The 16,218-nt window shown below is 28.4% G+C and overlaps 1 protein-coding gene across 1 annotated transcript in view; it reads left to right on the forward strand.

The window, feature by feature from the left end:
• Positions 1-16,218, forward strand: part of LOC125836546 (protein CHROMATIN REMODELING 4-like) — a 36,483-nt gene that overhangs the window by 4,263 nt on the left and 16,002 nt on the right. The window contains 3 exon segments of the mRNA XM_049515722.1: positions 15,089-15,190; positions 15,327-16,040; positions 16,042-16,179. Of these exon segments, the coding sequence (XP_049371679.1) occupies positions 15,089-15,190; positions 15,327-16,040; positions 16,042-16,179 (954 nt within the window).

Genomic DNA, 16,218 nt, shown 5'->3' on the forward strand with positions numbered 1-16,218 from the left:
ATAGTGTACATATTTCTCATATCAGGTAGGTATTAATTTGAAGGAACTAAGAAATTCGATAATCTGTCATAAGTTCAAAAAAAAAACATGGTGACATATGTTTTGATAAATTATGCAAGGATAAATTGTACTGCTGAGAACTATATAACTCTTTTGAGCCCTTTGAGTATCACAAAAGTTTGACGGAAGACGAGGAAGAACAAATTATATTAAACAAGTGTAATTTTGCATTTGTAGTAATCTGGCTAGGTTCGAAAGCATCAATATCTCATATGCAATAGATAATTAAGCTATTATATGTAAAAATATTTTTTTTCACGAAAATAGTAATAATAGTTGAACATCATAAAGTAAGGATAAATGAATTCGAAATGAAGGTCTGAATTAAAATGTTATGAGCAATAGTATAATACCCTATTATATACATGCTTTGAGTTAATACAAATATCCACGCTTATCACAGGTTAATATCAATACAATTATATGGAATTCATTATTCTTTTCCCTAACATGCTTATGAAAATTCTATAATTTTACTTTTAAATTATCAAACACGTGCATTATCATAAATATTGATTAATATTATATTTTTAATTGTGCCTATAAAGATAGATAAATTTTATTTTTTCTATCAAGTTTGCACAAATGTTTAATGTATACTCGTTTATAAGTTAATTAGTATGTATTGAATTGTTATCAAGTAGTGAACAATTTATTTAGCAAAAAATACTATAAATTAATTTAAGAATTTGTACCATTTGCAAGTGTTTGGTTTTCAATTTAATAATTTTAGTTTATGATTTTTAAAAAACTAAAATAGAAAATTATATTTGTAGTGATGTCTTTTATATTAAAAATGTATTTAATATCGTACGTATTCACTTTTAATCAGTGTAAATAGAGTGAAATTTGAATTTAAGATTGAACTTTGGCCTATCAAATTTGAAATTGTATGAAATTAAAGTAGAAATCAAATTACAATAGCTATTTTTCATAAGTCGGGCAGATTAGTAGAATACGAAATTTGAATGTGAAATTATTTTTAATATCATTTAATCTTATTACTATGACTTTTACATCGTATAATACGAGGAGCAAATAATATATTATTAATCAATTTATATTGACTGTATGTACTCCATTCAATACCTCATAATCAACACTGTGATTTTATTTTATTTTAAAGTTAACTTTATGATTTGTTCTCGAATTTTTTACTCGAGTGCTCGTTTGATTTTAATTTATTTTTTATTTTTTACGCAATTACAGTTCTTGCTCTTAATATATATTTTTTCAAATTACTTTAAACTACTTGATTTTCTCAATTAATCTTCACAGTTTTGTTGTTGTCGTGCTCATATTGTACTCGTTTAGCTATTATGCCATGTTTTTGTTTCTTGTTTAATGCTTTCGTAATGATTGAGAAATAATATTCACTCGTATTTTGATGAACTTAACAAAAGATATTGCGCAACAAATTGTTACAATGCAAGAGTCTTGAATTTTCATAAGCTGAATCTTGGATGATATGAAAAGTGTTCAACATTATTAAGAATGAGCAGTTTATACATAAGAGAAAATTTCAGATTTTTTTGAAGCATACAGAATTGTACGAAAAAAGATATGGTAGATTTTAATTGAAATAATTTAATGTGTTTACAACGTTGTTGAATTAAAACATGTATTTATATTAGGGAAAATGATCTGAAAAATACTCCAACTTTGACCGAAATTGCTGTTACGATACCAAACTTTATGGAAGACTTTTTATCCAGCCCCCTCCACTATTTAATAGTGTATTTAAAAGGTATATATGTGCCCACGTGGACACATTATTATATATATTATGCAATATTTATGATGTCCACGTGGATATATATACCTTTAAAATACACTATTAAATAATGTAGGGTAAAAGGTAATTTCCAAAGTTTGATATCGTTATTGCAATTTCGGTCAAAGTTCGGATATATTTTAGACCCTTTTCCCTTTATATTATGGCTAACCCTCCATGAAAATTTCAGAAGGCAAATTGCCCTTTCTGGCAAACTAGAGAGGAGAAAGATTGATCACTTCTTGTTTATGTATTCTTTCATGACAAGTATTTTGCAAAAAAATCATAATTAAATTATAAACGGTATGTGATCTAAAAAATGGAGTTTAAATGAAAATAGTGAACCAACAACAGATGATTGTGTATTATGAACCTTATCATAAAAATATGAGTTTCACCAATGATCTACGTCATCTGAACTAAAAGGAACATCAAAAATTTCAGAATGCTACTCATTCTGATACTCATGCTTATTTTCCTCTTGCTACTGTTTTTTATCTTACATAATGCTCATGTTTATTTTCCCTATATTCATTTTGTAGCCCATCATATCATCGACATAAAAATAAGCATTAGCTATTATTTTTATTCACATAATGCCATGTTTACTTTCTCTACCTTCATTGTGATACAAGTGATTTGTTATATTATATGGGGAAAAGGGTAAAAAATGCCCTTTAAACTATGTGAAAGGAACAAAAATGTCTTCCGTTTATAATTTGGCTCAAAAATGCCCTTAGCGTTAATATTTTGGTTCAAAAATGCCCTTAAACTATATGAAAGGAACAAAAATGCCATCCGTTTGTAGTTTGGTCCAAAATGCCCTTACCGTTAATATTTTGGTCCAAAATTGCCCTTATTGTTATTTAATGGGTAAAAAAATGCTCATTTTTCAAATAAATATTTTTTTTAACACATTCTTTTTCTAATAATGTTTTTTTTTAAAATTAGCAAATGTTTATCCTACTTCAATTTAGAAAAAATAAAAAATGAAAATATTTCTTATTTTTTCGTTATATAAATATAAATTAATGATGGATATACTATAATCTTATATATGACATATATTATATGTCCAAAGGATACATGACGTTATTCTATTTTAATTGATAAAAGAGATTAAGAAGAATAAATATATATTTTTTCTTTTTAAACACATCTTCGTCCTAATTAAAATATTATTGAAGAACACTATTCTTGTTTTCTTTCTTCTAAAATCACTTTACAAATAAAAAGGTAGGAAATATATTTTTTCTTCTTAATCTCATTTTATCAATTAAAATAGAATAACGTCATGTATCCTTTGGACATATAATATATGTCATATATAAGATTATAGTATATCCATCATTAATTTATATTTATATAACGATAAAAATAAGAAATATTTTCATTTTTTATTTTTTTCTAAATTGAAGTAGGATAAACATTTGCTAATTTTAAAAAAAAACATTATTAGAAAAGAATGTGTTAAAAAAAATTTTATTTGAAAAATGAGCATTTTTTTACCCATTAAATAACAATAAGGGCAATTTTGGACCAAAATATTAACGGTAAGGGCATTTTGGACCAAACTACAAACGGATGGCATTTTTGTTCCTTTCATATAGTTTAAGGGCATTTTGAACCAAAATATTAACGCTAAGGGCATTTTTGAGCCAAATTATAAACGGAAGACATTTTTGTTCCTTTCACATAGTTTAAGGGCATTTTTTACCCTTTTCCCCATATAATATAACAAATCACTTGTATCACAATGAAGGTAGAGAAAGTAAACATGGCATTATGTGAATAAAAATAATAGCTACATGCTTATTTTATGTCGATGATATGATGGGCTACAAAATGAATATAGGGAAAATAAACATGAGCATTATGTAAGATAAACAGTAGCAAGGGGAAAATAAGCATGAGTATCAGAATGAGTAGCATTCTGAAATATTTTGATGTTCCTTTTAGTTCAGATGACGTAGATCATTGGTGAAACTCATATTTTTATGATAAGGTTCATAATACACAATCATCATGTTTGTTGGTTCACTATTTTCATTTAAACTCCATTTTTTAGATCACATACCGTTTATAATTTAATTATGATTTTTTTTGCAAAATACTTGTCATGAAAGAATACATAAACAAGAAGTGATCAATCTTTCTCCTCTCTAGTTTGCCAGAAAGGGCAATTTGCCTTCTGAAATTTTCATGGAGGGTTAGCCATAATATAAAGGGAAAAGGGTCTAAAATATATCCGAACTTTGACCGAAATTGCAATAACGATATCAAACTTTGGAAATTACCTTTTACCCCTACATTATTTAATAGTGTATTTTAAAGGTATATATATATCCACGTGGACATCATAAATATTGCATAATTATATATAATAATGTGTCCACGTGGGCACATATATACCTTTTAAATACACTATTAAATAGTGGAGGGGGCTGGATAAAAAGTCTTCCATAAAGTTTGGTATCGTAACAGCAATTTCGGTCAAAGTTGGAGTATTTTTCAGATCATTTTCCTAATATAAATACATGTTTTAATTCAACAACGTTGTAAACACATTAAATTATTTCAATTAAAATCTACCATATCTTTTTTCGTACAATTCTGTATGCTTCAAAAAATCTGAAATTTTCTCTTATGTATAAACTGCTCATTCTTAATAATGTTGAACACTTTTCATATCATCCAAGATGTCAGCTTATGAAAATTCAAGACTCTTGCATTGTAACAATTTGTTGCGCAATATCTTTTTGTTAAGTTCATCAAAATACGAGTGAATATTATTCTCAATCATTACGAAAGCATTAAACAAGAAACAAAAACATGGCATAATAGCTAAACGAGTACAATATGAGCACGACAACAACAAAACTGTGAAGATTAATTGAGAAAATCAAGTAGTTTAAAGTAATTTGAAAAATATATATTAAGAGCAAGAACTGTAATTGCGTAAAAAATAAAAAATAAATTAAAATCAAACGAGCACTCGAGTAAAAAAATTCGAGAACAAATCATAAAGTTAACTTTAAAATAAAATAAAATCACAGTGTTGATTATGAGGTATTGAATGGAGTACAACAAGTCAATATAAATTGATTAATATATATTATTTGCTCCTCGTATTATACGATGTAAAAGTCATAGTAATAAGATTAAATGATATTAAAAAATAATTTCACATTCAAATTTCGTATTCTACTAATCTGCCCGACTTATGAAAAATAGCTATTGTAATTTGATTTTCTACTTTAATTTCATACAATTTCAAATTTGCATAGGCCAAAGTTCAATCTTAAATTCAAATTTCACTCTATTTACACTGATTAAAAGTGAATACGTACGATATTAAATACATTTTTTAATATAAAAGACATCACTACAAATATAATTTTCTATTTTAGTTTTTAAGAAATCAAACTAAAATTATTAAATTGAAAACCAAACACTTGCAAATGGTACAAATTCTTAAATTAATTTATAGTATTTTTTTGCTAAATTGTTCACTACTTATAACATTCAATACATACTAATTAACTTATAAACGAGTATACATTAAACCATTTGTGTCAAACTTGATAGAAAAAATAAAATTCTATCTATCTTTATAGGCACAATTAAATATAAATATCAATCAATATAGATAATGCACGTGTTTGATAATTTAAAAGTAATTATAGAATTTTCATAAGCATGTTAGGGAAAGAATGAATTGAATTCCATATAATTGTATTGATATTAACCTGTGATAAGCGCTGGATTATTTGTATTAACTCAAAGCATGTATATATAGCTGTAGGCTTATACTATTGCTAGTAGACATTTTAATTCAGACTCATTTCGAATTCAATTATCCTTACTTTTATGATGTTCACACATGTCTTATTACTATTTTCGTGAAAAAAAATATTTTTACATATAATAGCTGAAATTATCTTCTACTAATTCATGACTGATGAGTATTGTGTTCTCGAACCTAGCCTGATTACTAAAAATGCAAATATTACATGTTTAATAGTAATGGTGTTCTTCCTCGTCTTCCGTCAAACTTTTGTGATACTCAAAGGGCTCAAAAAGAGTTATATAGTCTCAGCAGTACAATTTATCCTTGCGAATTTATCAAAACATATGTCACCATGTTTTTTTTTTTGAACTTATGACAGATTATCGAATTTCTTAGTTCCTTCAAATTAATACCTACCTGATATGAGAAATATGTTATACACTATGTGAAAAGAATTTTATTTGCAGAAACATTTAAAAAGTAATATGCATTTCTTGTTATATTGGATTAACTCCTTATTATTTTTTGTAGTTAATCAATGTTCTGGTTATCAAGATCCATAGTGACACCTCTGATGCCTCGCAAGTTATCCATATTATTGAAGGAACCATTAATATTAAGTTTAAAGTGATGTGATCGCTGAATATGGATATTAATAAATATATACTATTAAAACGATAGTTTAATGAAAAGATAAATTTTATAGTGCAAGATATGACATGATTAGTGAAAATAAACTCAATATAATTGTTATTGATTATTAAAGTTCATATTCAGCCAAATATGTCAGATAACAAATGAGATAAAAATTTCCCCAATAATTAGATAGGATAATGTAGATGGACTAGAATTTCAGAATCTATTTCGAATAATCAATGTGATAGGTAAAGTTGAATTCTCAAAGATAATCCATAAGATCTGGTCAATGATAATATGTCTAGCAATTCTATATTGTCTAGTGGTTCTATATTCAACTTGTAACACTTGATGATTTTTTGGAAAGAACAAAAAACATCAAGTATAATTAACTCTTTCAAAAAGAATAAAATTATAATATAATTAATTTGGTTAATTTTATAACACATTTTCGATATATCTAAAAAAATTTTTAAAAGGTAACAAAAAGGTAAATTAAATAGTTCACTCATTTTATAATACATGAAAAAAAAAATTCTTAATAAGTAGCAAAAAAATTAAATAATTTCAAGAGGTAAATTAAATAAATTTTTTGTTTTATTATTTATTGATGTCAAATTTTATATTGACCTGTAAATCATCAAGACAAAGAAGTCAACGACATCATAAAAGATGATAAATGAAAAAAAAAAAAACTATGTTAGTTCAAATTTTTTAAGCTCAATTAAAATTATAAGTTTTAATCTAACTCAAATTTATTCCCGTTTAAAAAAAGAGTTCTCTTTATTTGTCAAAGTAACATGTAAATAGGACCACATTTACTTGTGCATATAAGGAAAAATAAAGTTTAAAAAATTGTATATTGTGCTTTCATACACTAATTAGTATACATTTTTACTTTATATCTAAATGAATTTTTTTCCCGATCATTTCTCTTTTCCTATTAGTGAATTCAAAGTAAACATATGAAGTGTTGATACAAATAAACAGTTATGTACATATTTTCTTTAATCAATGGTGAAAAAATTTATTTTATTAATCATAGTATACTTAAATCAACATATACATTCAATCAACAACGCTATAAAAGTTAAAAATTTGATACTTGTTGTTTGAGTTTCAAAATTCAAATAAAAATCGTAATATTTGAATTAAATTTAATTGTATTATTTAAAATAATAATTAGTTTTAGTTGCCCAACTAATACATAAGATCGTGCTCATTTTTATTATGTGGATATTCAAATATAAATACTTGTTTACGATATGTAACACGTAGTTGACTCTCTTACAAATAACAATTATCATTCACATACATGTAAATAAATCTGAGTAACTTTTAACATATTTATATTACTATATATATAAAGTTTTGAAAAAAATCTTTAAAAAACTAACAAAGAAGATCAAACAATTTTAGAGTTAAACTAAAGGGATAAGGGTTTGAAAAATACCTCAATTTTGGTTGGATTTGCTATTGCGATACTAAACTTTCATGAGGACCTATTACTTCCCTAGACTATTTAATACTGTATTTTAAACATATATATTTGCCCACGTGGACATAAAAAATAATGCAAAATTATAAATAGTAATGTGTCCACGTGGGCACATATATACCTTTAAAATACACTACTAGATAGTTCAGGGGGTAAGAAATACGGTATTAAATAGTCTAGGGAGGTAATAGGTCCTTATGAAAGTTTAGTATCGCAACAACAAATCCGACCAAAGTTGGGATATTTTGCAGACCCTTATCCCTAAACTAAATAATTCACTAATTTGTTATTTAATGCTATCAAATCGTTAGTTATTCAACACATACAATAAAACCTCTATAAACTAATATAGGTAGAATCATGAAATTTTATTATTTTATAGAGATATTATTTAATCGATAAATTAATATTTATTAATGTAAAGAATGATTTGAGATTAATGAAGATTTGAGATTTAATGAAGGTTAATTTTGATTATATCAAAATCATTATATCTTACTAATTTATGTATCATATTTATTGATTTTCACATTAAAAAAATTATATATAAAGTACAACGAATACATCAAAATCATTGTATCTTAATTACTAATTTATGTATCATATTTATTGAATTGTCACTATCGTGCAAACAAAAGAGCATGGATGACAAGTGTGCTTTTTGATGAATATATTTGTTGGTTTGACCACAAAATGCATGGTAGATGAGTTTTGCTTATAGTAGATAATTGTCCAGCTTATAATAGAAACATTGAAGGACTACAAAATGTTGAATTGTTTTTCTTGCCACCCAACATGACATCCAAAATTGAACCTTGTGATGTTGTGATAATAAGAGCTTTCAAGATGTATTATCGTAACAAATTTTATCGTAGGATATTAGAAGGCTATGAAGTGGGACAAACTGATCCAGTAAAGATTAATGTTTTGGATGCTATCAATTTTGCAATCCCTGCTTGGACAACAAATGTTTAGCAAGAGACAATAGCAAATTGTTTTCGACACTGTAAAATTCGTTTGGGGGATGTAATCTCAGAGAATTTGAATGAACCCACTTGTGAAAACATCATTCATGAACTTGTGGTCATGATTAATGATCTCGCTTATCACAATAAAATGGATGTCAATAACATGTTGGATTATCCGAGTAAAATGATACATGTTGAGAGGTCTAGAGCTTAAAATAAATTGTGGATACCATCGAAAAAAACAATGTTGATGATGAAGTTGAAGATGATACTATACCTTTGGAACCAGTTACGCGTAAGGAAGCACTTATCACATCTAAAACTCTTCACAATTTAATGATGCAGTTTGAAAATACAACACCAGAGCTCTTGGATGCAATAAGAAAAGTTAGAAATGAGCTTCAACAAGATTTAAATTATTATTTTTTTAAAAAAACAGAACACAATAGAATCAAATTTCAGTAAATTGTCTTAGATATACTTGTACTTTTAAAGAATTATTAATTTATGATATTAATGGGACCATATATTTATATAGGGGTCTTCTGAAAATATATTATCTTATTATCTTATCGAAATTGGTGATTTTTTCCATTGGCCCAAGTCGGGACCGGAGGAAAATATTACTTTAGAGAGATTATTAATTTACCGAGTATTAATTTATAGAGGTTTTACTGTAATTTACTTTACACTAGTTATTTGCAATTAGATATTTATTTTTTATTAATCACGTTATAAATTTGACTAATTTGTAGTGTATTTGCTATGCAACTAAAAACATTTTCTTTAAAAAAGGTGAAAAAGAAGATCGATACTTTTGAGCATTATTAAATCAAACAAATCACAAATTTGTTAGCTAATGATATCAAATTATTATTTATTCAAAGCTTAATTAATTTTGCATTAGTTATTTTCAGTTAAATATTTTATTAATCATATTATACTTAAAATCAACTTATATTTCCACTCCTAAATCAACAAAAATGTGAGTAGTTAATGATATCACAAAAGACAATAACGAAAATACATGTTGTTTGGGTTTTTGAACTTCAAATAAACATTATATAAGATTTGAACAAGTTTTATTAATTTTTTTTTTTAATTTATCGAATAATGTTCAAAGACATTACATTTACTTTGTACATATCCAAATATAAAAAAGCTCTTTAGATATGTAATGTATAATTGACTCATTTCAAATAAGACTAAATATTTAATATACTTGTAAATAAATTTGATTTCAATTGAAAACATTTATTATTATTTGCCAAAATATATTCAAGTAAATGCCCATATTACTAAAATACAAACTCAATTTAAGATATGTAACGTATAGTTGACTCATTTTAAAAAGGAAAAAAATATTTAATATACATATAAATAAATTAAATTTAAAAATAATTATTTTTATTTGCCAAAAAATATTCAAGGACATGACCACATTTACTATGTGCATATCAAAATATAAAAAAAAATTCTTTAAATATGTTATGTATAATTGACTCATTTCAAATAAGAACAAAGTCAACAAACATTTAATATACATGTAAATAAATTTGATTTCCGTCGAAAACACTTAATATTATTTGCCAAAATATGTTCAAGAATATGACCACATTTCTAAGCGCAAATCCAAATACAAAACCCATTTAAGATATGTAACGTATATTTGACTGATTTTTTCAAAAATAAACATTTAATATACAAGTAAATAAATCATATTCAAGTCAAAACACAATTATTATTATTATTTGCCAAAATAATATTCAAGGACATGACCATATTTATTATGTGCATATCAAAATATAACTAATTTTTCAAGAACAATCAAATTTTCTTGTTTAGTTGATGCTTTAAAGTACATTTACTACCTTATGGTCTTGTTATATTTAATATCAACAGAAAACTTCATTAATATCTAATTACTACTACTAATACAGTGTATACATTGTTTAAGACTAATGAGATTGATAATTATTTTACTTATGTTAATGAATGATGATTTATGCATGATATAAATAAATTATTACAGTGAAAACTATAAATGTAATAGTATAAACATCTTTAATTAGGATATTAACAATTGCAAGAACTTTTACTTGAAAATTAAAAAAATATTTTTTATTTTTTAATAATCCAATAACCCAAAATTGCAGAAGCAAGAAAAATGTGCAGTCACTTTCAAACAAGTATATTTTCTATAAATAACACCATCATAGATTTACAAAAGGATCTATCTACATTGCTCCTCCAACTCCGTAATGATATGTTAGGTAACTTTCAATATATGAAAAAAGGTACTACTACAAATATCATATATAAATAAGGACATATTCTCGAAGGCGGAATACATAAACAAACTCTTAAATTTATTAATAAAATTTATTTAAATATTTAAACTTAGGATATGTTGATCGAGTACTTGAATATGTAATAAGGTGTCTGTGTTAGATACTTTCAGTTTAAATTTTTGAAAAGTTACATAATTAAATTATAAATATGTTATATTTTTAATTATACGTATCAATCTCAATAAATCGCAAAATCTTGGGTGTGTTTCAATTATAAAATGAACGTATGTAATTAAAGGATATGACAACATGATAAACATTTGAAAACACTGATATAATTTTTTTCTAAAATTTGAATTGAAAGTATTCACTTTATTATATATTTACTTGCTACATCAAAACATATATTGTATTTGAAAATCTAATAAATTTATTGACAAATTTAAAAGGCCATTGATATATTTCTCTAATTTTTAATTAGATTAGATTATTCCTAAAATAACAATAATAATATTTTCTCTATTTTAATTTATTCGTCTTATATTTTATTCGACATACCTAAAGTCACAAGACTAAAAATGTATTATAATATTATAAAATTTAAATATTTTTCTTAAATTTCATGTCTAGTCGTGGAAAATAAAAGTTTTCATCAAATGCCTTAGAGAACACTTGATGGGGACTATAATGAAAAAAATATAGAGAGAGAAGAAAAAGGAAGTAAGTTTGAAGTATCTGAAGAAAAATATAATATTATTTATTTAGAATTAAAAAATTTGTAGAGAGAGAAATGACAGAAACATATATAAACATGAGATTACAAGAATGGTTCAACAGATTCTGTTTAATCTCTCTTCTCAGTCTCCTATTCTTCTCATTCAAGAATCAAAGAGAAGTGTGATGAAAAGTGTGAAGAGAGAGAATGGGACAACCATTCAGACCTCCACGTGTCATCATCTCAGTGGCAATGTCCTTTGGCTCGCTTCCCACAAACCTACCCCACCCCCCCTAAGAAACAGACCCCCCTAACCCCCCCTCCCCCCTCCTTTGGCCTGCCATGTCAGTGTTTGGTGTTTGTGTTGAGCTGTGTGTGTTGTGATGTGTAACCCCCAAAGTCCTATAACCCCGGTGAATCCGTATTTGGATGCACTCTCTCTCTCTCTCTAAAACCTTTTCTCTCTATTTATATCTTTTGTCTGCCTTCTACCGCTTGCTTTCTCTCTCTCTCTCTCTTTCTTGTATACCTCATACCCTAAATTGGGTTACTCCCCTTTTACCCTTTTCTTACTTTGTTGTTCTTGATTCAGCTGAGATATATATAAAGATTGGATTTTTATCTGTTTTGATCTGCAGGTATGTGTTAATCTTTATCTGGGTTGGTGTCATTTTGAAAAAAGAATGGGACTTGCTAAGTTTTTTCTGTTAAATTTTTAATTTGAGCTGATTCTTGTGTGTTTTGTTGTTTAGTTTGATGTGGGTGTTGCTTGATTGGTGGTAATGTTGTGTGTTTAGCTTGATTTTGTTGTAAAGGTTTGATCTTTAGGTGATTTGAATTGTGTGTTGGCGGTGCTAATTGAAATGGTAGAGGGGTTTTGAAAGGGTTATGATCATTGATGGTTTAATTCAGCTGTGCATGCATGTGATGGTTTTGTTTTCTGTATAACACATGCTTGTTCTGCTGGATTGATAAAGAGGAAAAATGTGGCTTGGATTATTTGAATGGCTTCAGTATTCATCAAAATTATTTGAATGGCTTTAGTAAGTCTCTACTGACCTGAGCATTTGCGTTGCTAGTTGCTACTTGATTCTAAGGTCTGTTGAAATAGAAATTAACGATTCTTTAATTGTGATTGTTGCTGTTTTCCTTATCTGGTTGAATTTTAGTTTAGGTTTTAGCGATTCTTTAATTGTGATTGTTGCTGTTTTCCTTATCTGGTTGAATCTTAATTTAGGTTTTAGCGATTCTTTAATTGCAGTTGTGCTGTTTTCCCTATCTGGTTGAATTTTAGCTCAGGTTTTAGTGCCTTATAAATTTCTAAATGAAACACATACATCTATGTTGGAAATGAAATGCAACTGTGCTATTTTCCTTATCTGGTTGAATTTTAACTCGGATTTTAGTGCCATATAAATTTCTAAATGAAATGCCTACATCTATGTTGGAAGTGAAGAACATGGTATAATTTCCCCTAACCTGCCTTACTATGGCGTAATCCTGTTAATTAGATTCTGTTTGAGGGCTTGGTTATAAATCATCTCCCCATATATATATGTGAAATAGATTGTTGTGTTGTTGTGGAAGTTGGTGCTTTAAATCATAAGTGTGAAACAGATTGTTGTGGAAGTTGGTGTTTTCCAAGTAATAGTGATGTACTTGCATTTCTGATAATCTAAACTGTCCTTTAATTAATTAAGTTCGGTTTCTTTATATACCTTCAATCTTGATTCATGAACCGTGTTGAACCTACGAAGTTATACTTTCATATTCCACTAGCTGCATCTTCAATTTATGATTTCAGCTACTTGTCTCGTTTTATCCTAGTTTGGAAAATTTCTGGAAGTGATGCTTACCTTTTTTGTTAAATTAGTCAAGGTAGTGTATTCATGTCTGTTTATTTGGATGCATATTTTTTTGCTAAACCAATCCTACTATATTAAAAGTATACCTCGTTGCTACTTAGTCCTAGTGTTCATTTTTAGATTAGCCAATTATCTTCCTTTGGCTGATGCTAACTTCGTTTTAAGGTTTATTTGTAGTGTTTCTCTAGAAATTATTAGGTCAATGTTGGTCTCTGTAGGGTCAATTCATGTTTAGTGTTCCCAATGTTATTATTTCTTGTGTTCTTTTCCACCATTTAATTTTGAGGTAGCTTTCATCTTTCTTACACATTAATTATGATGAGTTTCATGGATCTAGTTTCAACATTCTACTTTGCATCCTCAATTACATGTTCGATTACGCAACACTAGGTATTCACAAGCTAGTATCATGTTCATAAAAAAAATGATCATCTACAACGAAAACAATGTTTGATACTCGTTCAGTGAATGAAGATTTAATCAGCTAACTAAGTTGTCATCTATGTGAATGCATTAGAAATCTCCAGCACACTATGATGTGTTCATCCTAAGAAAGTGGCTTTTCCATTTGTTTTATAGTTAAGAGCGTCAAAGATGCCTCTAAAAAAAACGAAGGGAAAAAGTAGAAGCGAGATCGAAGGTTAGGGAGCTATGTTGTAATGTAGATTAAAATTTTAAGTTTTTTCCTATTTGAATAGCCTACTATGTTTTCTGTCCATGCAGTATGCTCAAATCTTCTTTCTTTACCTTTATTTCCGGAAGGTGTTCTAGTTTTCCCTTCAGGTTCATGTCTAATGCTCTTAGAAACAAACTTTTGCAGGCATATGTGATCAGTTTGATGCCTGAGAGTCCTGATTTTCTGGCTTGAGATGTACAATCCTGTATGCAATGATGAAAGAAAACGGTTCACCGTCCAGTAAAATGCTTAACAGAAACTGGGTCTTAAAACGCAAGCGTCGAAAACTTCCATCTGGTCCTGATGTGTCAAATGGCAAAGAAAAGGCTTCAAAACCCTTGGATTTACCCTCGAGTGACTCACCCAAATGTCGAGTGAAAAATGAAATCACTTCAAGTCGTTCTTCTAGCAAGAAGAAAGGAAATGATGGGTTAGTATATTCATTATGTTTTTCTTTATTTCTTTTCCAATTTATGGCAGTAAAACTACATGGTAAACAAGACTTGAACTGTAGTTTAGGAGGAAGATTTCCCTTACTTCTTGATCAAGAGACCAACATGCATCTTTAGTTGGTATTCTTAAAGTTTTTGGTTGTCCTTGCTTTTCTCTTTTTGGTTAATTCTTTATGAGTACGTTACCTCTAAGCTCTAGCTGTTAGGTTTGCTATCAACTTGCCAGAATTGTCTGACCAAAAAAGCTATTTGAGATTTATTGCCTTGCTGTGTGATTTACGTATTTTCCACGACCTTTATCGCTTCTATACATTTGCCTTTTCAAAATGCTTCTGACTCTTGTTTCCATCTGCTTTCATCCAGTACTATTATGAATGTGTTGTTTGTGATCTTGGTGGAAATTTGCTTTGCTGTGAAAGCTGTCCGCGTACATACCATATTCAGTGTCTGGATCCTCCTCTTAAGGTATACTGATAGTTGCTTTATTTAAAACCGGATTGACGATTTTCATTTAAACCTTTCATGTTGTAGTTTGGGTTTCCCTTTCCAATTTATCCTATCCAGTTTACTTTTGTTACTGACATTTTTTTTTCCTATATAGCGTATACCAACTGGAAAGTGGGAATGTCCAACATGTTATCAGAAGAACGATACACACGAGTCTGTTAATCCTCTAGATATGGTCTCGAAACGGGCAAGGACAAAAGTTACAGGTGGAAAAGCAAAGAATGAAAATAAGCCATCGGGAATCTCCAAGGTATCCCTGATTTTTGAAAGCTCCATTCCTGGTAAGAAAAGATCCTCGGGAAAAGAAAGAACTCCTTTATCACACCTCAGTCAAATGGAGAAGCTGGGTAATTTCTCCAATGATGTTCCTTGTGACATTGAACCAAGTGACCATTCCCGGGATGGTGCTGCGGATGGTAGTTCATTGCACATAGGTGTTGATAATGAAAAGGAGGTGCCTCCAGCAGATACTCCAGTGGAGAAGGAAGTGCCTCCTTCAGATACTCCAGTGGAGAAGGAAGTGCCTCCTTCAGATACTCCAGCTGAGAAGGGGGTGCCTTCTGCAGATACTCCATTGGAGAAGCCGAGCTCTTCAATGAATGATGCAACACCCTTTTTGAATATGACAGATTCAAAGACAAATGACAAAGCCTCAGAAAAGAAGCCTGACTTGCCTTCTAGTGATAGATCTCCAGTTGGTGAACCTGTAGCTGTTTCGGAGGCCGCTTCTAGGAAAGACAGGAAAAGGAAGCCTAATTTTTACAACATTGACAGTCAGAACAAATCTAGGACTGACAAGGGAAAGCGGAGTTGCTGATAATACTAAAAAGTCTGGTTCAAAGCCAAGCAAATTGCAAAAAAAGCGTAAGCGTGTTAATCATCAGCCTTCAGTGTCTGCGTCAAATAGGGATGGGAGAGATACTGTTGAAACCCAACTTAAAGATGAGGTATAATCCCTATGTTTTGTATTCTTTCTCAAATATGTA

The sequence above is a fragment of the Solanum verrucosum genome, unplaced genomic scaffold (genome assembly GCF_900185275.1).
Source record: "Solanum verrucosum unplaced genomic scaffold, falcon-dt-bn FXZP01000278.1, whole genome shotgun sequence".
Classification (NCBI taxonomy): domain Eukaryota; kingdom Viridiplantae; phylum Streptophyta; class Magnoliopsida; order Solanales; family Solanaceae; genus Solanum; species Solanum verrucosum.